Here is a 26,197-nt window from a genome sequence, read left to right as displayed (position 1 = left end):
AACAGATATGTCCTGAAGCCACTCCTGTGTTGTCTTGGCTGTGTGCTTTGTTGGAAGGTGAACCTTTGCCCCATTCGGAGGTCCTTAGAGCTCTGGAGCAGGATTTCATCAAGGATCTCTCTGTACTTTGCTCCGTTTATCTTTGCCTGAATCCTGACTAGTCTCCCAGTCCCTGCCACTGAAAAACATCCCACAGCAGAATGCTTCCACCACGATGTGTCACTGTAGGGATGGTGCCCGGTTTCCTCCAGACGTGACACTTGGCATTCAGGCCAAAGAGTTCAATCTTGGTTTCATCAGACCAGAGAATCTTGTTTCTCATGGTCTGAGAGTCCTTTAGGTGTTTTTGGCAAACTCCAAACGGGCTGTGATGTGTATTTTACTGAGAAGTGGCTTCCATCTGGCCACTCTACAATAAAGGCCTAATTGGTGGAGTGTTGCAGAGATGGTTGTTCTTCTGGAAGGTTCTCCCATCTCCACAGAGGGACTCTGGAGCTCTGTCAGAGTGACCATCGGATTATTGATCACCTACCTGACCAAGGCCCTTCTCCCCCGATTGCTCAGTTTGACTGGGCAGCCAGCTCTAGGAATAGTCTTGTTGGTTCCAAACTTTTTTTTACATTTAAAAATGATGGGGATCTTGGGGATCTTTAATGCTGCAGACATTTTTTGGTACCATTCCCCAGATCTGTGCCTCGACACAATCCTTTCTCAGAGCTCTACGGACAATTCCTTTGACCTCATGGCTTGGTTTTTGCTCTAACATGCACTGTCAACTGTGGGATCTTATATAGACAGTTGTGTGCCTTTCCAAATCATGTCCAATCAATTGAATTTACCACAGGTGGACTCCAATCAAGTTGTAGAACATCTCAAGGTGATCAATAGAAACAGGAAGCACCTGAGCTCAATTTCGAATCTCATAGCAAAGGGTCTGAATACTTATGTAAATAAGCTATTTCTGTTATGTTTTTTATACATTTGCAAAAATGTCTAAAAACCTGTTTTCACTTTGTCATTATGGGGTATTGTGTGTAGATTGATGAGGTAAACAATTCATTTAATCCATTTTACAATAAGGCTGTAATGTATGAAATGCGGAAAAGGGGAAGGGATTTGAATACTTTCCGAAGGCACTGTATTGTTTAGATACTGACTGTTAGCACTTGGTGGCCTATAGCAACACCCCAAAAGAAAAGGCTTTAGATTTGCAAGGTGAACCTGCAACCACAACACTTCAATAACACTTGACATAAGATATTCTCTAAGCATTACAGGGATATGGCTCTGAATATATACAGCAACACCTCCCCCATAAGCATTCCTGTCTCTTCTACAGATGTTATATCCTTGTATTGATACTGCTGTATCATCAAATGAATTATCTAAGTGAGTCTCAGAAATGGCTAATATATGAATGTTATCTGATGTTAGCAAGTTATTGATTTCATGAACCAGCTGGAATAAGTTCTTTCCTCTTCTGGCGCACACCTTCAGGATAGTTCTAGTAGAGGAAGATGTACGTTCCTCTCAAGTTCTTGGCTCTTTCCAGAACAGCTACCTTGTCCTTGAACCTCAGGAATTTGACCACTATCAGCCGGTTCTGCCATCTGGGCCAGTGGTGGGTTTTCCAGTCCTGTGGGCGTGCTCCGCCTCAATCTTCCTGTGGTCCATCTTCAGTTTCTCCGAGATCATTTCCCTCACTTTGTCCTCATAGTCTACCCAGGTCTCATGTGGAGATTATGCAATTCCACAATTCTGCAATTCCATCCACAACCAATTGGCAAACGTTCTGCACATTGAGAAACCATGTGACTAAACTGAATAAAAAGAAGAAGAAACTCTACTATGAAACAAAGATAAATGATATTAAGAACGATAATAAAAACCTTTGGAGCACCTTAAATTAGGTTTTGGGCAAAAAGGCAAACTCAGCTCCATCATTCATTCAATCAGATGCCTCATTCGTCACAACCCACTGACATTGCCAATTAATTAACTTAGGCATGACATGCTAGCAACAAACACTGACACTACATGTCCAAGTATAACTGATCCAACTATGAAAGACAAGCATTGTAATTTTGAATTCTGTAACGTGAGAGTGGAAGAGGTGAAAAAAATATTGTTGTCTATCAACAATGACAAGCCACCGGGGTCTGACAATGTCTGACAACTTGGATGGAAAATGACTGAGGATAATAGCGGATTATTTTGCCACTCCTGTTTGCCATAGGGTTAGGGTTAGGATTAGGGTTAGGGTTCTTCAATCTAAGCCTACTATAAAGTGTGTGCCCTCAGGCCTGGAGGGAAGCAAAAGTAATTCTGCTCCCCTTTTACCAACCCTTTTGGAAAAATTTGTTTTTGACCAGATACAATTATTTTTTACTGGAAACAAATTGACAACAGACTTTCAGCCCACATATAGGGAAGGACATTCAACAAGTGTTACACACTTACACAAATTACTGGTGGGTGGCTGAGAGAAATTGATGATAAAAAGATTGGGGTGGCTGTTTTGTTAGACTTCAGTGCGGCTTTTAACAATATTGATCATAGTCTTCTACTGGAAAAACATATGTGTTATGGCTTATGATGTTATGGCTTTACACCCCCTGCTATATTGTGGATAAAGATTTACCTGTCTAACAGAAAACAGAGGGTGTTCTTTAATGGAAGCCTCTCCGACATAACCCAGGTAGAATCAGGAATTCCCCAGGGCAGCTGTCTAGGCCCCTTACTTTTTTCCATCTTTACTAATGACATGACACTGGCTTTGAGTAAAGCCAGTGGCATGTATGTATGTGTATGACTTAACACTATACATGTCAGCTACTACAGTCAGCTACGACTAAAAAGTTAGTCGTAAATATTATTTTTTTTAAACTGAAAGTATTGTATTTGGGGCAAATCATTCACTAAACCCTAAACCCCAACTAAATTGTGTAATGAACTATGTGGAAATGTAGCAAGTTGAGCTGACTAAACTTCTTGGAGTAACCCTGGATTGTAAACTGTCATGGTCAAAACATATTGATGCAACAGTAGCTAAGATGAGAAGAGAAGTCTGTCTATAATAAAGCGCTGCTCTGTCTTCTTAACAACACTATCAACAAGGCAGGTCCTACAGGCCCTAGTTTCTACCTTCTTAACAACACTATCAACAAGGCAGGTCCTACAGGCCCTAGTTTCTACCTTCTTAATGACATTATCAACAAGGCAGGTCCTACAGGCACTAGTTTCTACCTTCTTAATGACACTATCAACAAGGTAGGTCCTACAGGCCCTAGTTTCTACCTTCTTAACAACACTATCAACAAGGCAGGTCCTACAGGCCCTAGTTTCTACCTTCTTAACGACACTATCAACAGGGCAGGTCCTACAAGCCCTAGTTTCTACATTCTTAACAACACTATCAACAAGGCAGGTCCTACAAACCCTAGTTTCTACATTCTTAACAACACTATCAACAGGGCAGGTCCTACAGGCCCTAGTTTCTACCTTCTTAACAACACTATCAACAAGGCAGGTCCTACAGGCCCTAGTTTCTACATTCTTAACAACACTATCAACAAGGCAGGTCCTACAGGCCCTAGTTTCTACCTTCTTAACAACACTATCAACAAGTTAGGTCCTACAGGCCCTAGTTTCTACATTCTTAACAACACTATCAACAAGGCAGGTCCTACAGGCCCTAGTTTCTACCTTCTTAACGACACTATCAACAAGGCAGGTCCTACAGGCCCTAGTTTCTACCTTCTTAACAACACTATCAACAAGGCAGGTCCTACAGGCCCTAGTTTCTACCTTCTTAATGACACTATCAACAAGGCAGGTCCTACAGGCCCTAGTGCTGATGCTGTTACTCCTCTCAGTTCCAGACAGGACAGGTTATGCTGCTACCCCTCTCAGTTCCAGACAGGACAGGTTATACTGTTACTCCTCTCCTCTCTGTTCCAGACAGGACAGGTTATGCTGCTACTCCTCTCAGTTCCAGACAGGACAGGTTATACTGTTACTCCTCTCCTCTCTGTTCCAGACAGGACAGGTTATGCTGTTACTCCTCTCAGTTCCAGACAGGTTATACTGTTACTCCTCTCAGTTCCAGACAGGACAGGTTATGCTGTTACTCCTCTCCTCTCAGTTCCAGACAGGACAGGTTATACTGTTTCTCCTCTCAGTTCCAGACAGGACAGGTTATGCTGCTACTCCTCTCAGTTCCAGACAGGGCAGGTTATAATGTTACTCCTCTCAGTTCCAGACAGGACCGGTTATACTGTTACTCCTCTCAGTTCCAGACAGGACAGGTTATGCTGTTACTCATCTCCTCTCTGTTCCAGACTGGACAGGTTATGCTGTTACTCCTCTCAGTTCCAGACAGGAGAGGTTATACTGTTACTCCTCTCAGTTCCAGACAGGACAGGTTATACTGTTACTCCTCTCAGTTCCAGACAGGACAGGTTATACTGTTTCTCCTCTCAGTTCCAGACAGGACAGGTTATTCTGTTACTCCTCTCAGTTCCAGACAGGACAGGTTATACTGTTACTCCTCTCAGTTCCAGACAGGTTATACTGTTACTCCTCTCAGTTCCAGACAGGACAGGTTATGCTGTTACTCCTCTCCTCTCAGTTCCAGATAGGACAGGTTATACTGTTTCTCCTCTCAGTTCCAGACAGGACAGGTTATGCTGCTACTCCTCTCAGTTCCAGACAGGGCAGGTTATAATGTTACTCCTCTCAGTTCCAGACAGGACAGGTTATACTGTTACTCCTCTCAGTTCCAGACAGGACAGGTTATGCTGTTACTCATCTCCTCTCTGTTCCAGACTGGACAGGTTATGCTGTTACTCCTCTCAGTTCCAGACAGGAGAGGTTATACTGTTACTCCTCTCAGTTCCAGACAGGACAGGTTATACTGTTACTCCTCTCAGTTCCAGACAGGACAGGTTATACTGTTTCTCCTCTCAGTTCCAGACAGGACAGGTTATTCTGTTACTCCTCTCAGTTCCAGACAGGACAGGTTATACTGTTACTCCTCTCAGTTCCAGACAGGACAGGTTATACTGTTACTATTCTCAGTTCCAGACAGGACAGGTTATACTGTTACTCCTCTCAGTCCCAGACTGGACAGGTTATACTGTTACTCCTCTCAGTTCCAGACAGGACAGGGTATACTGCTTCTCCTCTCAGGTCCAGACAGGACAGGTTATACTGTTACTGCTCTCAGTTCCAGACAGGACAGGTTATGCTGTTACTCCTCTCAGTTCCAGACAGGACAGGTTATACTGCTACTCCTCTCCTCTCAGTTCCAGACAGGACAGGTTATACTGTTACTCCTCTCAGTTCCAGACAGGACAGGTTCTACTGTTACTCCTCTCAGTTCCAGACAGGACAAGTTATGCTGTTACTCCTCTCAGTTCCAGACAGGACAGGTTTTACTGTTACTCCTCTCAGTTCCAGACAGGACAGGTTATACTGTTACTCCTCTCAGTTCCAGACAGGACAGGTTATACTGTTACTCCTCTCAGTTCCAGATAGGTTATACTGTTACTCCTCTCAGTTCCAGACAGGACAGGTTATACTGTTACTCCTCTCAGTTCCAGACAGGACAGGTTATACTGTTACTCCTCTCAGTTCCAGACAGGACAGGTTATGCTGTTACTCATCTCCTCTCTGTTCCAGACTGGACAGGTTATGCTGTTACTCCTCTCAGTTCCAGACAGGAGAGGTTATACTGTTACTCCTCTCAGTTCCAGACAGGACAGGTTATACTGTTTACTCCTCTCAGTTCCAGACAGGACAGGTTATACTGTTTCTCCTCTCAGTTCCAGACAGGACAGGTTATTCTGTTACTCCTCTCAGTTCCAGACAGGACAGGTTATACTGTTACTCCTCTCAGTTCCAGACAGGTTATACTGTTAATCCTCTCAGTTCCAGACAGGACAGGTTATGCTGTTACTCCTCTCCTCTCAGTTCCAGATAGGACAGGTTATACTGTTTCTCCTCTCAGTTCCAGACAGGACAGGTTATGCTGCTACTCCTCTCAGTTCCAGACAGGGCAGGTTATAATGTTACTCCTCTCAGTTCCAGACAGGACAGGTTATACTGTTACTCCTCTCAGTTCCAGACAGGACAGGTTATGCTGTTACTCATCTCCTCTCTGTTCCAGACTGGACAGGTTATGCTGTTACTCCTCTCAGTTCCAGACAGGAGAGGTTATATTGTTACTCCTCTCAGTTCCAGACAGGACAGGTTATACTGTTACTCCTCTCAGTTCCAGACAGGACAGGTTATACTGTTTCTCCTCTCAGTTCCAGACAGGACAGGTTATTCTGTTACTCCTCTCAGTTCCAGACAGGACAGGTTATACTGTTACTCCTCTCAGTTCCAGACAGGACAGGTTATACTGTTACTATTCTCAGTTCCAGACAGGACAGGTTATACTGTTACTCCTCTCAGTCCCAGACTGGACAGGTTATACTGTTACTCCTCTCAGTTCCAGACAGGACAGGCTATACTGTTTCTCCTCTCAGTTCCAGACAGGACAGGTTATACTGTTACTGCTCTCAGTTCCAGACAGGACAGGTTATGCTGTTACTCCTCTCAGTTCCAGACAGGACAGGTTATACTGCTACTCCTCTCCTCTCAGTTCCAGACAGGACAGGTTATACTGTTACTCCTCTCAGTTCCAGACAGGACAGGTTATACTGTTACTCCTCTCAGTTCCAGACAGGACAGGTTTTACTGTTACTCCTCTCAGTTCCAGACAGGACAGGTTATACTGTTACTCCTCTCAGTTCCAGACAGGACAGGTTATACTGTTACTCCTCTCAGTTCCAGATAGGTTATACTGTTACTCCTCTCAGTTCCATACAGGACAGGTTATACTGTTACTCTTCTCAGTTCCAGATAGGACAGGTTATACTGTTACTCCTCTCAATTCCAGACAGGACAGGTTATACTGTTACTCCTCTCAGTTCCAGACAGGACAGGTCGCAGGGAAGATTGAAAACAATAACAAACAGCAGGGATCTTGACAGCCAAAAGCCCGGGCCAATCCGTGGTCCCAGCCACAATGGCTAACAGTGTTGCGGGCATCGTTCAAGCAGTCAAGAAAACCCCGCTAGCAACTAGGCACTTAACAGCTCCTCAGACCTGGCCTTGGTCGGCAGGATCACTGGACAGATAGTAGTGGTCCCAGCAACTGATGCTGACCACGTCACGGGATCCAAACTCTTAAGGTAGCTAGCTAGTAACCACAATACAATAACAATAACACTCTCCCTCGTTCCGCGTTCAACTGGAAGTGACGAGCGCCGCCTCTGGACGTAAAAACAGTAGACGAGGGGGGTAAGATACACTAGGGGGGGTGTGTGTGAGTGTGTGTGTGTGTGTGTTGGTGGGTGTGAGGGGGGGGGGGGGGTACCTCTCCAGGGACAGTTTCCTGAAAATGTTGTTGACGGTCTCCAGGTCGTAGGAATCTAAACATTCTGACTGATGGGAGGAGGAGGAGGAGTGGAGCGAGGGAGGACCACGTGTTTCCATTTCCTCATCTGGACGGAGAGAGGGGGAGGGAGAGGGATGATTAGAGGGGTATAGGGTCTACAGGTATACAGTATGGGGCTGTAGGGTATAGGGTCTACAGTATGGGGCAGTAGGGTATAGGGTCTACAATACGGGACTGTAGGGTATAAAGTCTATAGGTATACAGCATGGGGCAGTAGGGTATAGGGTCTATAGGTATACAGTATGGGACTGTAGGGTATAGGGTCTACAGGTATACAGTATGGGGCAGTAGGGTATAGGGTCTATAGGTATACAGTATGTGGCAGTAGGGTATAGGGTATACAGGTATACAGTATGGGGCAGTAGGGTATAGGTTCTATAGGTATACATTATGGGGCAGTAGGGTATAGGGTCTACAGGTATACAGTATGGGAATGCAGGGTATAGGGTCTACAATACGGGACTGTAGGGTATAAAGTCTATAGGTATACAGTATGGGGCAGTAGGGTATAGGGTCTACAGGTATACAGTATGGGGCAATAGGGTCTACAGTATAGGGCATCAGGGTATAGGGTCTATAGGAATACAGTATGGGACTGTAGGGTATAGGGTCTATAGGTATACAGTATGGGGCTGTAGGATAGAGGGTCTATAGGTCTACAGTATGGGGCAGTAGGGTATAGGGTCTACAGGTATACAGTATGGGACTACAGGGTATAGGGTCTAGAGTATGGGGCTGCAGGGTATAGGGTCTACAGGTATACAGTATGGGGCTTTAGGGTATAGGGTCTACAGTATGGTGCAGTAGGGTATAGGGTCTATAGGTCTACAGTATGGGGCAGTAGGGTATAGGGTCTATAGGTCTACAGTATGGGGCAGTAGGGTATAGGGTCTACAGGTATACAGTATGGGACTACAGGGTATAGGGTCTAGAGTATGGGGCTGCAGGGTATAGGGTCTACAATATGGGACTGTAGGGTATAGGGTCTAGAGTATGGGGCTGTAGGGTATAGGGGCTAGAGTATGGGGCAGCAGGGTGTCTGGTCTACAATATGGGACTGTAGGGTATAGGGTCTAGAGTATGGTGCTGTAGGGTATAGGGCCTACAATATGGGACTGTAGGGTATAAGGTCTACAGTATGGGGCTGTAGGATATAGGGTCTATAGGTATACAGTATGGGGCTGTAGGGTATAGGGTCTATAGGTATACAGTATGGGGCTGATTGGTATAGGGTCTATAGGAATACAGTATGGGGCTTTAGGGGTATAGGGTCTACAGTATGCGGCAGTAGGGTATAGGGTCTATAGGTCTACAGTATGGGGCTTTAGGGTAGAGGGTCTACAGGTATACAGTATGGGGCAGTAGGGTATAGGGTCTACAGGTATACAGTATGGGGCAGTAGGGTATAGGGTCTATAGGTATACAGTATGGGACTGTAGGGTATAGGGTCTATAGTAAGGGACCGTAGGGTATAGGGTCTACAGTATGGGGCAGTAGGGCATAGGGTCTATAGGTATACAGTTTGGGGCTGTAGGGAATAGGGTCTACAGGTATACAGTGTGGGGCAATAGGGTCTACAGTATAGGGCATCAGGGTATAGGGTCTATAGGAATACAGTATGGGACTGTAGGGTATAGGGTCTATAGGTATACAGTATGGGGCTGTAGGATAGAGGGTCTATAGGTATACAGTATGGGGCTGTAGGGTATATGGTCTACTGTATGGGGCAGTAGGGTATAGGGTCTACAGTAGGGGGCTGTAGGGTATACGGTCTATAGGTCTATAGTATGGGGCTGTAGGGTATATGGTCTACAGTATGGGGCAGTAGGGTATAGGGTCTACAGTATGGGGCTGTAGGGTATACGGTCTATAGGTCTACAGTATGGGGCAGTAGGGTATAGGGTCTACAGGTATACAGTATGGGACTGTAGGGTATAGGGTCTAGAGTATGGGGCTGTAGGGTATAGGGTCTATAGGTCTAAAGTATGGGGCAGTAGGGTATAGGGTCTACAGGTATACAGTATGTGGCAGTAGGGTATAGGGTTTATAGTATGGGGCAGTAGGGTATAGGGTCTATAGGTCTACAGTATGGGGCAGTAGGGTATAGGGTCTATAGGTCTACAGTATGGGGCAGTAGGGTATAGGGTCTACAGGTATACAGTATGGGACTACAGGGTATAGGGTCTAGAGTATGGGGCTGCAGGGTATAGGGTCTACAATATGGGACTGTAGGGTATAGGGTCTAGAGTATGGGGCTGTAGGGTATAGGGGCTGGAGTATGGGACTGTAGGGTATAAAGTCTACAGTATGGGGCTGTAGGATATAGGGTCTATAGGTATACAGTATGGGGCTGTAGGGTATAGGGTCTATAGGTATACAGTATGGGGCTGTAGGGTATAGGGTCTATAGGAATACAGTATGGGGCTTTAGGGGTATAGGGTCTGCAGGTATACAGTATGGGGCTTTAGGGTATAGGGTCTACAGTATGGTGCAGTAGGGTATAGGGTCTATAGGTCTACAGTATGGGGCAGTAGGGTATAGGGTCTATAGGTCTACAGTATGGGGCAGTAGGGTATAGGGTCTACAGGTATACAGTATGGGACTACAGGGTATAGGGTCTAGAGTATGGGGCTGCAGGGTATAGGGTCTACAATATGGGACTGTAGGGTATAGGGTCTAGAGTATGGGGCTGTAGGGTATAGGGGCTAGAGTATGGGGCAGCAGGGTGTCTGGTCTACAATATGGGACTGTAGGGTATAGGGTCTAGAGTATGGTGCTGTAGGGTATAGGGCCTACAATATGGGACTGTAGGGTATAAGGTCTACAGTATGGGGCTGTAGGATATAGGGTCTATAGGTATACAGTATGGGGCTGTAGGGTATAGGGTCTATAGGTATACAGTATGGGGCTGTAGGGTATAGGGTCTATAGGAATACAGTATGGGGCTTTAGGGGTATAGGGTCTACAGTATGCGGCAGTAGGGTATAGGGTCTATAGGTCTACAGTATGGGGCTTTAGGGTAGAGGGTCTACAGGTATACAGTATGGGGCAGTAGGGTATAGGGTCTACAGGTATACAGTATGGGGCAGTAGGGTATAGGGTCTATAGGTATACAGTATGGGACTGTAGGGTATAGGGTCTATAGTAAGGGACCGTAGGGTATAGGGTCTACAGTATGGGGCAGTAGGGCATAGGGTCTATAGGTATACAGTTTGGGGCTGTAGGGAATAGGGTCTACAGGTATACAGTGTGGGGCAATAGGGTCTACAGTATAGGGCATCAGGGTATAGGGTCTATAGGAATACAGTATGGGACTGTAGGGTATAGGGTCTATAGGTATACAGTATGGGGCTGGATAGAGGGTCTATAGGTATACAGTATGGGGCTGTAGGGTATATGGTCTACTGTATGGGGCAGTAGGGTATAGGGTCTACAGTAGGGGGCTGTAGGGTATACGGTCTATAGGTCTATAGTATGGGGCTGTAGGGTATATGGTCTACAGTATGGGGCAGTAGGGTATAGGGTCTACAGTATGGGGCTGTAGGGTATACGGTCTATAGGTCTACAGTATGGGGCAGTAGGGTATAGGGTCTACAGGTATACAGTATGGGACTGTAGGGTATAGGGTCTAGAGTATGGGGCTGTAGGGTATAGGGTCTATAGGTCTACAGTATGGGGCAGTAGGGTATAGGGTCTACAGGTATACAGTATGTGGCAGTAGGGTATAGGGTTTATAGTATGGGGCAGTAGGGTATAGGGTCTATAGGTATACAGTATGGGACTGTAAGGTATAGGGTCTATAGGTATACAGTATGGGTCTGTAGGGTATAGGGTTTATAGTATGGGGCAGTAGGGTATAGGGTCTATAGGTATACAATATGGGGCAGTAGGGTATAGGGTCTACAGGTATACAGTATGGGGCTTTAGGGTATAGGGTCTACAGTATGGTGCAGTAGGGTATAGGGTCTATAGGTCTACAGTATGGGGCAGTAGGGTATAGGGTCTATAGGTCTACAGTATGGGGCAGTAGGGTATAGGGTCTACAGGTATACAGTATGGGACTACAGGGTATAGGGTCTAGAGTATGGGGCTGCAGGGTATAGGGTCTACAATATGGGACTGTAGGGTATAGGGTCTAGAGTATGGGGCTGTAGGGTATAGGGGCTAGAGTATGGGACTGTAGGGTATAAAGTCTACAGTATGGGGCTGTAGGATATAGGGTCTATAGGAATACAGTATGGGGCTGTAGGGTATAGGGTCTATAGGTATACAGTATGGGGCTGTAGGGTATAGGGTCTATAGGAATACAGTATGGGGCTTTAGGGGTATAGGGTCTACAGTATGCGGCAGTAGGGTATAGGGTCTATAGGTCTACAGTATGGGGCTTTAGGGTATAGGGTCTATAGGTATACAGTATGGGGCTGTAGGGTAGAGGGTCTACAGGTATACAGTATGGGGCAATAGGGTCTACAGTATGGGGCATCAGGGTATAGGGTATAGGGTCTATGGAATACAGTATGGGACTACAGGGTCTACAGTATGGGGCAGTAGGGTATAGGGTATAGGGTCTATAGGTATACAGTATGGGGCTGTAGGGTAGAGGGTCTATAGGTATACAGTATGGGGCTGCAGGGTATATGGTCTACTGTATGGGGCAGTAGGGTATAGGGTCTACAGTAGGGGGCTGTAGGGTATACGGTCTATTGGTCTATAGTATGGGGCTGTAGGGTATATGGTCTACAGTATGGGGCAGTAGGGTATAGGGTCTACAGGTATACATTATGGGACTGTAGGGTATAGGGTCTAGAGTATGGGGCTGTACGGTATAGGGTCTATAGGTATACAGTATGTGGCAGTAGGGTATAGGGTTTATAGTATGGGGCAGTAGGGTATAGGGTCTGTAGGTATACAGTATGGGACTGTAGGGTATAGGGTCTATAGGTATACAGTATGGGTCTGTAGGGTATAGGGTTTATAGTATGGGGCAGTAGGGTATAGGGTCTATAGGTATACAGTATGGGACTGTAGGGTATAGCGTCTATAGGTATACAATATGGGGCAGTAGGGTATAGGGTCTACAGGTATACAGTATGGGGCTTTAGGGTATAGGGTCTACAGTATGGTGCAGTAGGGTATAGGGCCTATAGGTCTACAGTATGGGGCAGTAGGGTACAGGGTCTATAGGTCTACAGTATGGGGCAGTAGGGTATAGGGTCTACAGGTATACAGTATGGAACTGCAGGGTATAGGGTCTAGAGTATGGGGCTGCAGGGTATAGGGTCTACAATATGGGACTGTAGGGTATAGGGTCTAGAGTATGGGGCTGTAGGGTATAGGGGCTAGAGTATGGGGCAGCAGGGTGTAGGGTCTACAATATGAGACTGTAGGGTATAGGGTCTAGAGTATGGTGCTGTAGGGTATAGGGTCTACAATATGGGACTGTAGGGTATAAGGTCTACAGTATGGGGCAGTAGGGTATAGGGTCTATAGGTATACAGTATGGGGCTGTAGGGTATAGGGTCTATAGGTATACAGTATGGGGCTGTAGGGTATAGGGTCTACAGGTATACAGTATGGGGCTTTAGGGGTATAGGGTCTACAGTATGGGGCAGTAGGGTATAGGGTCTATAGGTCTACAGTATGGGGCTGTAGGGTAGAGGGTCTACAGGTATACAGTATGGAGCAGTAGGGTATAGGGTCTACAGTATGGGACAGTAGGGTATAGGGTCTATAGGTATACAGTATGGGACTGTGGGGTATAGGGTCTATAGGTATACCTTTATGGGGCAGTTGGGTATAGGGTCTACAGGTATACAGTATGGGTCTTTAGGGTATAGGGTCTACAGTATGGGGCAGTAGGGTATAGGGTCTATATTATGGGGCAGTAGGGTATAGGGTCTAGAAGTATACAGTATGGGCCTGTAGGGTATAGGGTCTACAGTATGGGGCAGTAGGGTATAGGGTCTATTGGTATACAGTATGGGGCAGTAGGGTATAGGGTCTACAGTATGGGGCTGTAGGGTATACGGTCTATAGGTCTATAGTATGGGGCAGTAGGGTATAGGGTCTAGAAGTATACAGTATGGGCCTGTAGGGTATAGGGTCTACAGTATGGGGCAGTAGGGTATAGGGTCTATAGGTATACAGTATTGGACTGCAGGGTATAGGGTCTACAATATGGGACTGTAGGGTATAGGGTCTAGAGTTTGGGGCTGTAGGGTATAGGGGCTAGAGTATGGGGCAGCAGGGTGTAGGGTCTACAATATGGGACTGTAGGGTATAGGGTCTAGAGTATGGTGCTGTAGGGTATAGGGTCTACAATATGGGACTGTAGGGTATAAGGTCTACAGTATGGGGCTGTAGGATATAGGGTCTATAGGTATACAGTATGGGGCTGTAGGGTATAGGGTCTATAGGTATACAGTATGGGGCTGTAGGGTATAGGGTCTATAGGTATACAGTATGGGGCTGTAGGGTATAGGGTCTATAGGGTCTGGGGCTTTAGGGTAGAGGGTCTACAGGTATACAGTAGGGTGGGGCAGTAGGGTATAGGGTCTATAGGTATACAGTATGGGACTGTAGGGAATAGGGTCTACAGGTATACAGTATGGAGCAGTAGGGGGGCTTGGGGCTTTAGGGTAGAGGGTCTACAGGTATACAGTATGGGGCAGTAGGGTATAGGGTCTACAGTATGGGGCAGTAGGGTATAGGGTCTATAGGTATACAGTATGGGACTGTAGGGAATAGGGTCTACAGGTATACAGTATGGAGCAGTAGGGTATAGGGTCTATAGGTATACAGTCTGGGGCTTTAGGGTAGAGGGTCTACAGGTATACAGTATGGGGCAGTAGGGTATAGGGTCTACAGTATGGGGCAGTAGGGTATAGGGTCTATAGGTATACAGTATGGGGCTGTAGGGTACAGGGTCTATAGGTATACAGTATGGGGCTGTAGGGTATAGGTCTACAGTACAGTAGGGTATAGGGTCTATAGGTATACAGTATGGGGCTGTAGGGTACAGGGTCTATAGGTATACAGTATGGGGCTGTAGGGTATACGGTCTATAATTTGGGGCTGTAGGGTATAGGGTCTATAGTTTGGGGCTGTAGGGTATACGGTCTATAATTTGGGGCTGTAGGGTATAGGGTCTAGAGCATGGGGCTGTAGGGTATAGGGTCTATAGGTATACAGTCTGGGGCTTTAGGGTATAGGGTCTAGAGGTATACAGTATGGGGCTGTAGGGTAGAGGGTCTACAGGTATACAGTATGGAGCAGTAGGCTATAGGGTCTACAGTATGGGACAGTAGGGTATAGGGTCTATAGGTATACAGTATGGGGCTGTAGGGTACAGGGTCTATAGGTATACAGTATGGGGCTGTAGGGTATAGGGTCTATATTATGGGGCAGTAGGGTATAGGGTCTAGAAGTATACAGTATGGGCCTGTAGGGTATAGGGTCTACAGTATGGGGCAGTAGGGTATAGGGTCTATAGGTATACAGTATGGGGCTTTAGGGGTATAGGGTCTACAGTATGGGGCAGTAGGGTATAGGGCCTACAGTATGGGGCTGTAGGGTATAGGGTCTATAGGTATACAGTATGGGGCTTTAGGGGTATAGGGTCTACAGTATGGGGCAGTAGGGTATAGGGTCTATAGGTATACAGTATGGGGCTGTAGGGTAGAGGGTCTACAGGTATACAGTATGGAGCAGTAGGGTATAGGGTCTACAGTATGGGGCAGTAGGGTATAGGGTCTATTGGTATACAGTATGGGGCAGTAGGGTATAGGGTCTACAGTTTGGGGCTGTAGGGTATACGGTCTATAGGTCTATAGTATGGGGCAGTAGGGTATAGGGTCTAGAAGTATACAGTATGGGCCTGTAGGGTATAGGGTCTACAGTATGGGGCAGTAGGGTATAGGGTCTATAGGTATACAGTATTGGACTGCAGGGTATAGGGTCTACAATATGGGACTGTAGGGTATAGGGTCTAGAGTTTGGGGCTGTAGGGTATAGGGGCTAGAGTATGGGGCAGCAGGGTGTAGGGTCTACAATATGGGACTGTAGGGTATAGGGTCTAGAGTATGGTGCTGTAGGGTATAGGGTCTACAATATGGGACTGTAGGGTATAAGGTCTACAGTATGGGGCTGTAGGATATAGGGTCTATAGGTATACAGTATGGGGCTGTAGGGTACAGGGTCTATAGGTATACAGTATGGGGCTGTAGGGTATAGGGTCTATAGGTATACAGTATGGGGCTTTAGGGGTATAGGGTCTACAGTATGGGGCAGTAGGGTATAGGGTCTATAGGTATACAGTCTGGGGCTTTAGGGTAGAGGGTCTACAGGTATACAGTATGGGGCAGTAGGGTATAGGGTCTACAGTATGGGGCAGTAGGGTATAGGGTCTATAGGTATACAGTATGGGACAGTAGGGTATAGGGTCTATAGGTATACAGTATGGGGCTGTAGGGTAGAGGGTCTACAGGTATACAGTATGGAGCAGTAGGGTATAGGGTCTACAGTATGGGGCAGTAGGGTATAGGGTCTATAGGTATACAGTATGGGGCTGTAGGGTACAGGGTCTATAGGTATACAGTATGGGGCTGTAGGGTATACGGTCTATAATTTGGGGCTGTAGGGTATAGGGTCTATAGTTTGGGGCTGTAGGGTATACGGTCTATAATTTGGGGCTGTAGGGTATAGGGTCTAGAGCATGGGGCTGTAGGGTATAGGGTCTACAATATGGGACTGTAGGGTATAGGGTCTATAGGTCTACAGTATGGGGCATTAGGGTATAGGGTCTATAGGTATACAGTATGGGACATTAGGGTATAGGGTCTACAGTATGGGGCAGTAGGGTATAGGGTCTAGAGGTATACAGTATGGGGCTTTAGGGTAAGAGGGTCTACAGGTATACAGTATGGGACTGTAGGGTATAGGGTCTACAGGTATACAGTATGGGGCAGTAGGGTATAGGGTCTATAGGTCTACAGTATGGGGCAGTAGGGTATAGGGTCTACAGGTATACAGTATGGGACTGTAGGGTATAGGGTCTAGAGTACGGGGTTGCAGGGTTTAGGGTCTACAATATGGGATTGTAGGGTATAGGGTCTAGAGTATGGGGCTGTAGGGTATAGGGTCTAGAGTATGGGGCTGCAGGGTATAGGGTATACAGTATGGGACTGTAGGGTATAGGGTCTATAGGTATACAGCATGGGGCTGTAGGGTATAGGGTCTACAGTATGGGGCTGTAGGATATAGGGTCTATAGGTATACAGTATGGGACTGTAGGGTATAGGGTCTATAGGTATACAGTATGGGGCTGTAGGGTATAGGGCCTATAGGTATACAGTATGGGGCTGTAGGGTATAGGGTCTACAGTATGGGGCTGTAGGATATAGGGTCTATAGGTATATAGTATGGGACTGTAGGGTATAGGGTCTATAGGTCTACAGTATGGGGCTGTAGGATATAGGGTCTACAGGTATACAGTATGGGACTGTAGGGTATAGGGTCTACAGTATTTGGCAGTAGGGTATAGGGTCTAGAGGTTTACAGTATGGGGCAGTAGGGTATAGGGTCTATAGGTCTACAGTAGGTCTGCAGTAGGGTATAGGTCTGCAGTAGGGTATAGGGTCTACAGTAGGTGGCTGCAGGGTATAGGGTCTACAATATGGGATTGTAGGGTATAGGGTCTACAGGTATACAGTATGGGGCAGTAGGGTATAGGGTCTATAGGTCTACAGTATGGGGCAGTAGGGTATAGGGTCTACAGGTATACAGTATGGGACTGTAGGGTATAGGGTCTAGAGTATGGGGATGCAGGGTATAGGGTCTACAATATGGGATTGTAGGGTATAGGGTCTAGAGTATGGGGCTGTAGGGTATAGGGTATACAGTATAGGACTGTAGGTATAGGGTCTAGAGTATGGGGCTGTAGGGTATAGGGTCTACAATATGGGACCGTAGGGTATAGGGTACATAGGTATACAGTATGGGACTGTAGGGTATAGGGTCTATAGGTATACAGTATGGGGCTGTAGGGTATAGGGTCTACAGTATGGGGCAGTAGGGTATAGGGTCTATAGGTATACAGTATGGGACTGTAGGGTATAGGGTCTATAGTTATACCTTTATGGGGCTTTAGGGTATAGGGTCTACAGTATGGGGCAGTAGGGTATAGGGTCTATAGGTATACAGTATGGGGCTGTAGGGTATAGGGTCTACAGTATGGGGCAGTAGGGTATAGGGTCTACAGGTATACAGTATGGGGCAGTAGGGTATATGGTCTATAGGTATACAGTATGGGACTGTAGGGTATTGGGTCTATAGTAATACCTTTATGGGGCTTTAGGGTATAGGGTCTACAGTAGTGGGCAGTAGGGTATAGGGTCTACAGGTATACAGTATGGGGCTGTAGGGTATACGGTCTATAATTTGGGGCTGTAGGGTATAGGGTCTATAGTTTGGGGCTGTAGGGTATAGGGTCTATAGAATGGGGCTGTAGGGTATACGGTCTATAATTTGGGGCTGTAGGGTATAGGGTCCATAGTTTGGGGCTGTAAGGTATAGAGTCTACAGTATGGGGCTGTAGGGTATAGGACATCTACAGTCTCAGGTACCTTACCATAATCCATGTTGTCTACACACTCATATTCAAAGTCACAGAGGCTGAAACAGAGAAGGAAAAATGTAGTCAGAAGTTTGAAACCTTTTTCCAATGTATTGGGTGTAGGGTAAAGGGTGTAGGGTAAAGGGTGTAGGGTAAAGGGTATAGGGTAAAGGGTGTAGGGTAAAGGGGATAGGGTAAATGGTGTAGGGTAAAGGGTGTAGGGTAAAGGGTATAGGGTAAAGGGTGTAGGGTAAAGGGTGTAGGGTAAAGGGTATAGGGTAAATGGTGTAGGGTAAAGGGTGTAGGGTAAAGGGTGTAGTGTAAAGGGTGTAGGGTAAATGGTGTAGGGTAAAGGGTGTAGGGTATAGGGTGTAGGGTAAAGGGTGTAGGGTGTAGGGTATAGGGTGTAGGGTAAAGGGGATAGGGTAAAGGGTGTAGCATAAATGGTGTAGGGTAAAGGGTGTAGGGTAAAGGGTATAGGGTAAAGGGTGTAGCGTAAATGGTGTAGGGTAAAGGGTATAGGGTAAAGAGTGTAGGGTAAAGGGTGTAGGGTAAAGGGTGTAGCGTAAATGGTGTAGGGTAAAGGGTATAGGGTAAATGGTGTAGGGTAAAGGGTGTAGGGTATAGGGTGTAGGATAAAGGGTATAGGGTATAGGGTAAAGGGTGTAGTGTAAAGGGTGTAGGGTAAAGGGTGTAGGGTAAAGGGTGTAGGGTAAAGGGTATAGGGTAAATGGTGTAGGGTAAAGGGTAGGGTGTAGGGTAAAGGGTGTAGGGTATAGGGTGTAGGGTATAGGGTAAAGGATGTAGCATAAATGGTGTAGGGTAAAGGGTATAGGGTATAGGGTGTAGGGTAAAGGGTGTAGGGTAAAGGGTGTAGCGTAAATGTGGAGGGGTAAAGGGTACAGGGTAAAGGTTGTAGTGTAAAGTGTATAGGGTAAAGGGTGTAGGGTAAAGGGTGTAGGGTAAAGGGTATAGGGTATAGGGTAAAGGGTGTAGTGTAAAGGGTGTAGGGTAAAGGGTGTAGGGTAAAGGGTAAAGGGAGAAGGGTGTAGTGTATAGGTTAAAGGAAGAAGGTAAATGGTTTAGGGTAAAGGGTGTAGGGTATAGCGTGTAGGGTGTAGGGTATAGGGTAAAGGGTGTAGGCTAAATGGTTTAGGGTGTAGGGTGAAGTGTTTAGGCTGTAGGGTGACGTGTTTAAGGTGTAGGGAGTAGGGTGAAGTGTTTAGGATGTTGGGTGAAGTGTTTATGGTTTGAAGCGTTTAGGGTGTGAAGTGTTTAGGGTTTTTAGGGTGTAGGGTGAAGTGTTTACGGTGTAGGGTGAAGGGTATAGGGTATAGGGTAAAGGGTGTAGTTTAAATGGTTTAGGGTGTAGGGTGACGTGTTTAGGGTGTAGGGAGTAGGGTGAAGTGTTTAGGGTGTAGGTGTTAGGGTGAAGTGTTTAGGATGTTGGGTGAAGTGTTTAGGATGTGAAGTGTTTAGGGTGTGAAGTGTTTAGGGTGTAGGGTGAAGTGTTTAGGGTGTAGGGTGAAGTGTTTCGGGTGTAGGGAGAATTGTTTAGGGTGTAGGGTGAAGTGTTTCGGGTGTAGGAAGAATTGTATAGGGTGTAGGGTGAAGTATTTAGGGTCTAGAGTGAAGTATTTAGGGTGTAGGGTGAAGTGTTTAGGGAGTAGGCTGAAGTGTTTAGGGTGTAGGGAGTAGGGTGAAGTGTTTAGGGTGTAGGGTGAAGTGTTTAGGGAGTAGGGTGAAGTGTTTAGGGTGTAGGGTGAAGTGTTTAGGGAGTAGGGAGAAGTGTTTAGGGTGTAGGGTGAAGTGTTTAGGGAGTAGGGTGAAGTGTTTAGGGTGTAGGGTGAAGTGTTTAGGGAGTAGGGTGAAGTGTTTAGGGAGTAGGGTGAAGTGTTTAGGGAGTAGGGAGAATTGTTTAGGGAGTTGGGTGAAGTGTTTAGTGAGTAGGGTGAAGTGTCTAGGGTGTAGGGTGAAGTGTTTAGGGTGTAGGGTGAAGTGTTTAGGGTGTAGGGTGAAGTGTTTAGGGTGTAGGGTGAAGGGTTTAGGGTGTAGGGAGTAGGGTGAAGTGTTTAGGGTATAGGGTAAAGGGTATAGGGTAAAGGGTGTAGGGTATAGGGTGTAGGGTAAATGGTTTAGGGTAAATGGTGTAGGGTACAGGGTGTAGGGTAAAGGGTGTAGGGTATAGGGTAAAGGGTGTAGGCTAAATGGTTTAGGGTGTAGGCTAAATGGTTTAGGGTGTAGGGTGAAGTGTTTAGGCTGTAGGGTGACGTGTTTAGGGTGTAGGGAGAATTGTTCATGGTGTAGGGTGAAGTGTTTCGGGTGTAGGGAGAATTGTTTAGGGTGTAGGGAGTAGGGTGAAGTGTTTAGGGTGTAGGGTGTAGGGTGAAGTGTTTAGGGTGTAGGGAGTAGGGTGAAGTGTTTAGGGAGTAGGGTGAAGTGTTTATGGTATAGGGTAAAGGGTGTAGGGTATAGGGTGTAGGGTGTAGGGTAAAGGGTGTAGGGTAAATGGTTTAGGGTATAGGGTAAAGGGTGTAGTGAGTAGGGTGAAGTGTTTAGGGTGTAGGGGTTAGGGTGAAGTGTTTAGGATGTTGGGTGAAGTGTTTAGGGTGTAGTGTTTATGGGTTTAGGGTGAAGTGTTTAGGGTTCAGGGTGAAGTGTGGTGTAGAAGGTTTGTGTAGGGGTGAAGTGTTTCGGGTTAGGGTAAATGGTTTAATTGTTAGGGTAGGGTGTAGGGTGTTTAGGGTGAAGTGTTTTGGGTTTCGGGTTAGGGAGAATTGTTTAGGGTGTAGGGTGAAGTGTTTTGGGTGTAGGAAGAATTGTTTAGGGTGTAGGGAGTAGGGTGAAGTGTTTAGGGTGTAGGGTGAAGTGTTTAGGGAGTAGGTTGAGGTGTTTAGGGTGTAGGGAGTAGGGTGAAGTGTTTAGGGTGTAGGGTGAAGTGTTTAGGGAGTAGGGTGAAGTGTATAGGGTGTAGGGAGTAGGGTGAAGTATTTAGGGTGTAGGGTGTAGGGTGAAGTGTTTAGGGTGTAGGGAGTAGGGTGAAGTGTTTAGGGAGTCGGGTGAAGTGTTTATGGTATAGGGTAAAGGGTGTAGGGTATAGGGTGTAGGGTGTAGGGTAAAGGGTGTAGGGTAAATGGTTTAGGGTATAGGGTAAAGGGTGTAGGGTAAAGGGTGTAGGGTATAGGGTGTAGGGTAAATGGTTTAGGGTAAAGGGTATAGGGTAAAGGGTGTAGGGTATAGGGTGTAGGGTAAATGGTTTAGGGTGTAGGGTGACGTGTTTAGGGTTCAGGTCGAAGTGTTGAGGGTGTAGGGTGAAGTGTTTCGGGTTAGGGAGAATTGTTTAGGGTGTAGGGTGAAGTATTTTGGGTGTAGGAAGAATTGTTTAGGGTGTAGGGAGTAGGGTGAAGTGTTTAGGGTGTAGGGTGAAGTGTTTAGGGAGTAGGGTGAGGTGTTTAGGGTGTAGGGAGTAGGGTGAAGTGTTTAGGGTGTAGGGTGAAGTGTTTAGGGAGTAGGGTGAAGTGTATAGGGTGTAGGGAGTAGGGTGTAGTAAGTATTTAGGGTGTAGGGTGTAGGGTGAAGTGGTAGGGTGAAGTGTAGGGGAAGTAGGGTAGGGTAGGGTGTAGTTTAGGGTGTAGGGTGAAGTGTTTAGGGTGTAGGGTGAAGTGTAGGGAGTAGGGTGAAGTGTATAGGGTGTAGGGAGTAGGGTGAAGTATTTAGGGTGTAGGGTGAAGTGTTTAGGTTGTAGGGAGTAGGGTGAAGTGTTTAGGGTGTAGGGTTAGGGTGACGTGTTTAGTAGGGTTAGGGTGTGAAGTGTTTAGGGTGTAGTGTTTAGGGTTTAGGGTGAAGTGTTTAGGGTGTAGGGTGAAGTGGGTATAGGGTAGGTGTTTAAGGGTTGAAGTGTTTAGGGTGTAGGGTGAAGTGTTTAGGGAGTAGGGTGAAGTGTATAGGGTGTAGGGAGTAGGGTGAAGTGTTTAGGGTGTAGGGTGAAGTGTTTAGGGAGTAGGCTGAAGTGTTTAGGTTGTAGGGAGTAGGGTGAAGTGTTTAGGGTGTAGGGTGAAGTGTTTAGGGAGTAGGGTGACGTGTTTAGGGTGTAGGGAGTAGGGTGAAGTATTTAGGGTGTAGGGTGTAGGGTGAAGTGTTTAGGGTGTAGGGAGTAGGGTGAAGTGTTTAGGGTGTAGGGTGAAGTGTTTAGGGAGTAGGGTGAAGTGTATAGGGTGTAGGGAGTGTAGTGTTTAGGGTGTATAGGGTGTGTGTAGGGTAGGGTAGGGTAGTAGTGAAGTGTTTAGGGTGTAGGGTGAAGTGTTTAGGGTGTAGGGTGAAGTGTTTAGGGTGTAGGGTGAAGTGTTTAGGGTGTAGGGTGAAGGGTTTAGGGTGTAGGGAGTAGGGTGAAGTGTTTAGCGTATAGGGTAAAGGGGTGTAGGGTAAAGTGTTTAGGGTGTAGGGAGAATTGTTCAGGGTGTAGGGTGAAGTGTTTCGGGTGTAGGGAGAATTGTTTAGGGTGTAGGGAGTAGGGTGAAGTAGGGTGTAGGGTGTAGGGTGAAGTGTTTAGGGAGTAGGTTTATGGTATAGGGTAAAGGGTGTAGGGTATAGGGTGTAGGGTGTAGGGTAAAGGGTGTAGGGTAAATGGTTTAGGGAATAGGGTAAAGGGTGTAGGGTAAAGGGTGTAGGGTATAGGGTGTAGGGTAAATGGTTTAGGGTAAAGGGTGTAGGGTAAATGGTTTAGGGTAAAGGGTATAGGGTAAAGGGTGTAGGGTATAGGGTGTAGGGTAAATGGTTTAGGGTGTAGGGTGACGTGTTTAGGGTGTAGTGAGTAGGGTGAAGTGTTTAGGGTGTAGGGGTTAGGGTGAAGTGTTTAGGATGTTGGGTGAAGTGTTTAGGGTGTAGTGTTTATGGGTTTAGGGTGAAGTGTTTAGGGTTCAGGGTGAAGTGTTGAGGGTGTAGGGTGAAGTGTTTCGGGTTAGGGAGAATTGTTTAGGGTGTAGGGTGAAGTGTTTTGGGTGTAGGAAGAATTGTTTAGGGTGTAGGGAGTAGGGTGAAGTGTTTAGGGTGTAGGGTGAAGTGTTTAGGGAGTAGGTTGAGGTGTTTAGGGTGTAGGGAGTAGGGTGAAGTGTTTAGGGTGTAGGGTGAAGTGTTTAGGGAGTAGGGTGAAGTGTATAGGGTGTAGGGAGTAGGGTGAAGTATTTAGGGTGTAGGGTGTAGGGTGAAGTGTTTAGGGTGTAGGGAGTAGGGTGAAGTGTTTAGGGAGTCGGGTGAAGTGTTTATGGTATAGGGTAAATGGTGTAGGGTGTAGGGTGTAGGGTAAAGGGTGTAGGGTAAATGGTTTAGGGTATAGGGTAAAGGGTGTAGGGTAAAGGGTGTAGGGTATAGGGTGTAGGGTAAATGGTTTAGGGTAAAGGGTATAGGGTAAAGGGTGTAGGGTATAGGGTGTAGGGTAAATGGTTTAGGGTGTAGGGTGACGTGTTTAGGGTGTAGTGAGTAGGGTGAAGTGTTTAGGGTGTAGGGGTTAGGGTGAAGTGTTTAGGATGTTGGGTGAAGTGTTTAGGGTGTAGTGTTTATGGGTTTAGGGTGAAGTGTTTAGGGTTCAGGGTAAAGTGTTGAGGGTGTAGGGTGAAGTGTTTCGGGTTAGGGAGAATTGTTTAGGGTGTAGGGTGAAGTGTTTTGGGTGTAGGAAGAATTGTTTAGGGTGTAGGGAGTAGGGTGAAGTGTTTAGGGTGTAGGGTGAAGTGTTTAGGGAGTAGGGTGAGGTGTTTAGGGTGTAGGGAGTAGGGTGAAGTGTTTAGGGTGTAGGGTGAAGTGTTTAGGGAGTAGGGTGAAGTGTATAGGGTGTAGGGAGTAGGGTGAAGTGTTTAGGGTGTAGGGTGAAGTGTTTAGGGTGTAGGGAGTAGGGTGAAGTGTTTAGGATGTAGGGTGAAGTGTTTAGGGAGTAGGGTGAAGTGTTTAGGGTGTAGGGTGAAGTGTTTACGGTGTAGGAAGTAGGGTGAAGTGTTTAGGGTGTAGGGTGAAGTGTGTAGGGTGAAGTGTTTAGGGTGTAGGGTGAGGGTGTAGGGTGAGTGTCGTATAGGGTAGGGTGAAGTGTTTAGGGAGTAGGGTGAAGTGTATAGGGTGTAGGGAGTAGGGTGAAGTGTTTAGGGTGTAGGGTGTAAGTGTTTAGGGTGTAGGGTGTAGGGTGAAGTGTTTAGGGAGTAGGGTGAGGTGTTTAGGGTGTAGGGAGTTTAGGTGTGAAGTGTTTAGCGTGTAGGGTGAAGTGTTTAGGGAGTAGGGTGAAGTGTATAGGGTGTAGGGAGTAGGGTGAAGTGTTTAGGATGTAGGGTGAAGTGTTTAGGGAGTAGGGTGAAGTGTTTAGGGTTAGTGTTTAGGGTGTAGGGTGAAGTGTTTAGGGTGTAGGGTGAAGTGTCTAGGGTGTAGGGTGAAGTGTCTAGGGTGTAGGGTTAAGTGTTTCGGGTGTAGGGAGAATTGTTTAGGGTGTAGGGAGTAGGGTGAAGTATTTAGGGTGTAGGGTGAAGTGTTTAGGGTGTAGGGAGTAGGGTGAAGTGTTTAGGGAGTAGGGTGAAGTGTTTATGGTATAGGGTAAAGGGTGTAGGGTATAGGGTGTAGGGTATAGGGTGTAGGGTAAATGGTTTAGGGTATAGGGTAAAGGGTTTAGGGTAAAGGGTGTAGGGTATAGGGTGTAGGGTAAATGGTTTAGGGTATAGGGTAAAGGGTGTAGGGTATAGGGTAAAGGGTGTAGGGTAAATGGTTTAGGGTGTAGGGTGTAGGGTGACGTGTTTAGGGTGTAGGGAGTAGGGTGAAGTGTTTAGGGTGTAGGGGTTAGGGTGAAGTGTTTAGGATGTTGGGTGAAGTGTTTAGGATGTGAAGTGTTTAGGGTGTGAAGTGTTTAGGGTGTAGTGTTTAGGGTTTAGGGTGAAGTGTTTAGGGTGTAGGGTGAAGTGTTTAGGGTGTAGGGTGAAGTGTTTCGGGTGTAGGGAGAATTGTTTAGGGTGTAGGGTGTAGGGTGAAGTGTTTCGGGTGTAGGAAGAATTGTTTAGGGTGTAGGGAGTAGGGTGAAGTATTTAGGGTGTAGGGTGAAGTATTTAGGGTATAGGGTGAAAGGGTTTAGGGTGTAGGGAGTAGGGTAAATGGTTTAGGGTATAGGGTAAAGGGTTTAGGGTAAAGGGTGTAGGGTATAGGGTGTAGGGTAAATGGTTTAGGGTATAGGGTAAAGGGTGTAGGGTATAGGGTAAAGGGTGTAGGGTAAATGGTTTAGGGTGTAGGGTGTAGGGTGACGTGTTTAGGGTGTAGGGAGTAGGGTGAAGTGTTTAGGGTGTAGGGGTTAGGGTGAAGTGTTTAGGATGTTGGGTGAAGTGTTTAGGATGTGAAGTGTTTAGGGTGTGAAGTGTTTAGGGTGTAGTGTTTAGGGTTTAGGGTGAAGTGTTTAGGGTGTAGGGTGAAGTGTTTAGGGTGTAGGGTGAAGTGTTTCGGGTGTAGGGAGAATTGTTTAGGGTGTAGGGTGTAGGGTGAAGTGTTTCGGGTGTAGGAAGAATTGTTTAGGGTGTAGGGAGTAGGGTGAAGTATTTAGGGTGTAGGGTGAAGTATTTAGGGTATAGGGTGAAGTGTTTAGGGTGTAGGGAGTATGGTGAAGTGTTTAGGGTGTAGGGTGAAGTGTTTAGGGAGTAGGGTGAAGTGTTTAGGGAGTAGGGTGAAGTGTTTAGGGAGTAGGGTGAAGTGTCTAGGGTGTAGGGTGAAGTGTTTAGGGTGTAGGGTGAAGTGTTTAGGGTGTAGGGTGAAGTGTTTAGGGTGTAGGGTGAAGTGTTTAGGGTGTAGGGTGAAGTGTTTAGAGTGTAGGGAGTAGGGTGAAGTGTTTAGTGTGTAGGGAGTAGGGTGAAGTTTAGGGAGTAGGGTGAAGGTCTAGTAGGGTGAAGTGTTTAGGGTAGGGTGAAGGGAGTAGGGTGAAGTGTTAGGGAGTAGGGTGTCGGGTGTAGGGAGTGATGGTGAAGTGTTTAGGGTGTAGGGTGAAGTGTTTAGGGAGTAGGGTGAAGTGTTTAGGGAGTAGGGTGAAGTGTTTAGGGAGTAGGGTGAAGTGTCTAGGGTGTAGGGTGAAG

At 46.5% G+C, this 26,197-nt stretch overlaps 1 protein-coding gene across 4 annotated transcripts in view; it reads right to left on the bottom strand.

The window, feature by feature from the left end:
- LOC139421694 (caspase recruitment domain family, member 11) overlaps nt 1-26,197 on the bottom strand; it is a 142,275-nt gene that overhangs the window by 43,011 nt on the left and 73,067 nt on the right. For all 4 annotated transcript variants that reach the window (XM_071172800.1, XM_071172798.1, XM_071172797.1 and 1 more), the window contains exon 16: nt 18,135-18,178. In XM_071172800.1, the coding sequence (XP_071028901.1) occupies nt 18,135-18,178 (44 nt within the window). The remainder of the gene's footprint in view (nt 1-18,134; nt 18,179-26,197) is intronic.

This window comes from Oncorhynchus clarkii, chromosome 12 (genome assembly GCF_045791955.1).
Source record: "Oncorhynchus clarkii lewisi isolate Uvic-CL-2024 chromosome 12, UVic_Ocla_1.0, whole genome shotgun sequence".
Classification (NCBI taxonomy): Eukaryota; Metazoa; Chordata; class Actinopteri; order Salmoniformes; family Salmonidae; genus Oncorhynchus; species Oncorhynchus clarkii.
This window is presented reverse-complemented; position numbering and strand designations above follow the sequence as displayed.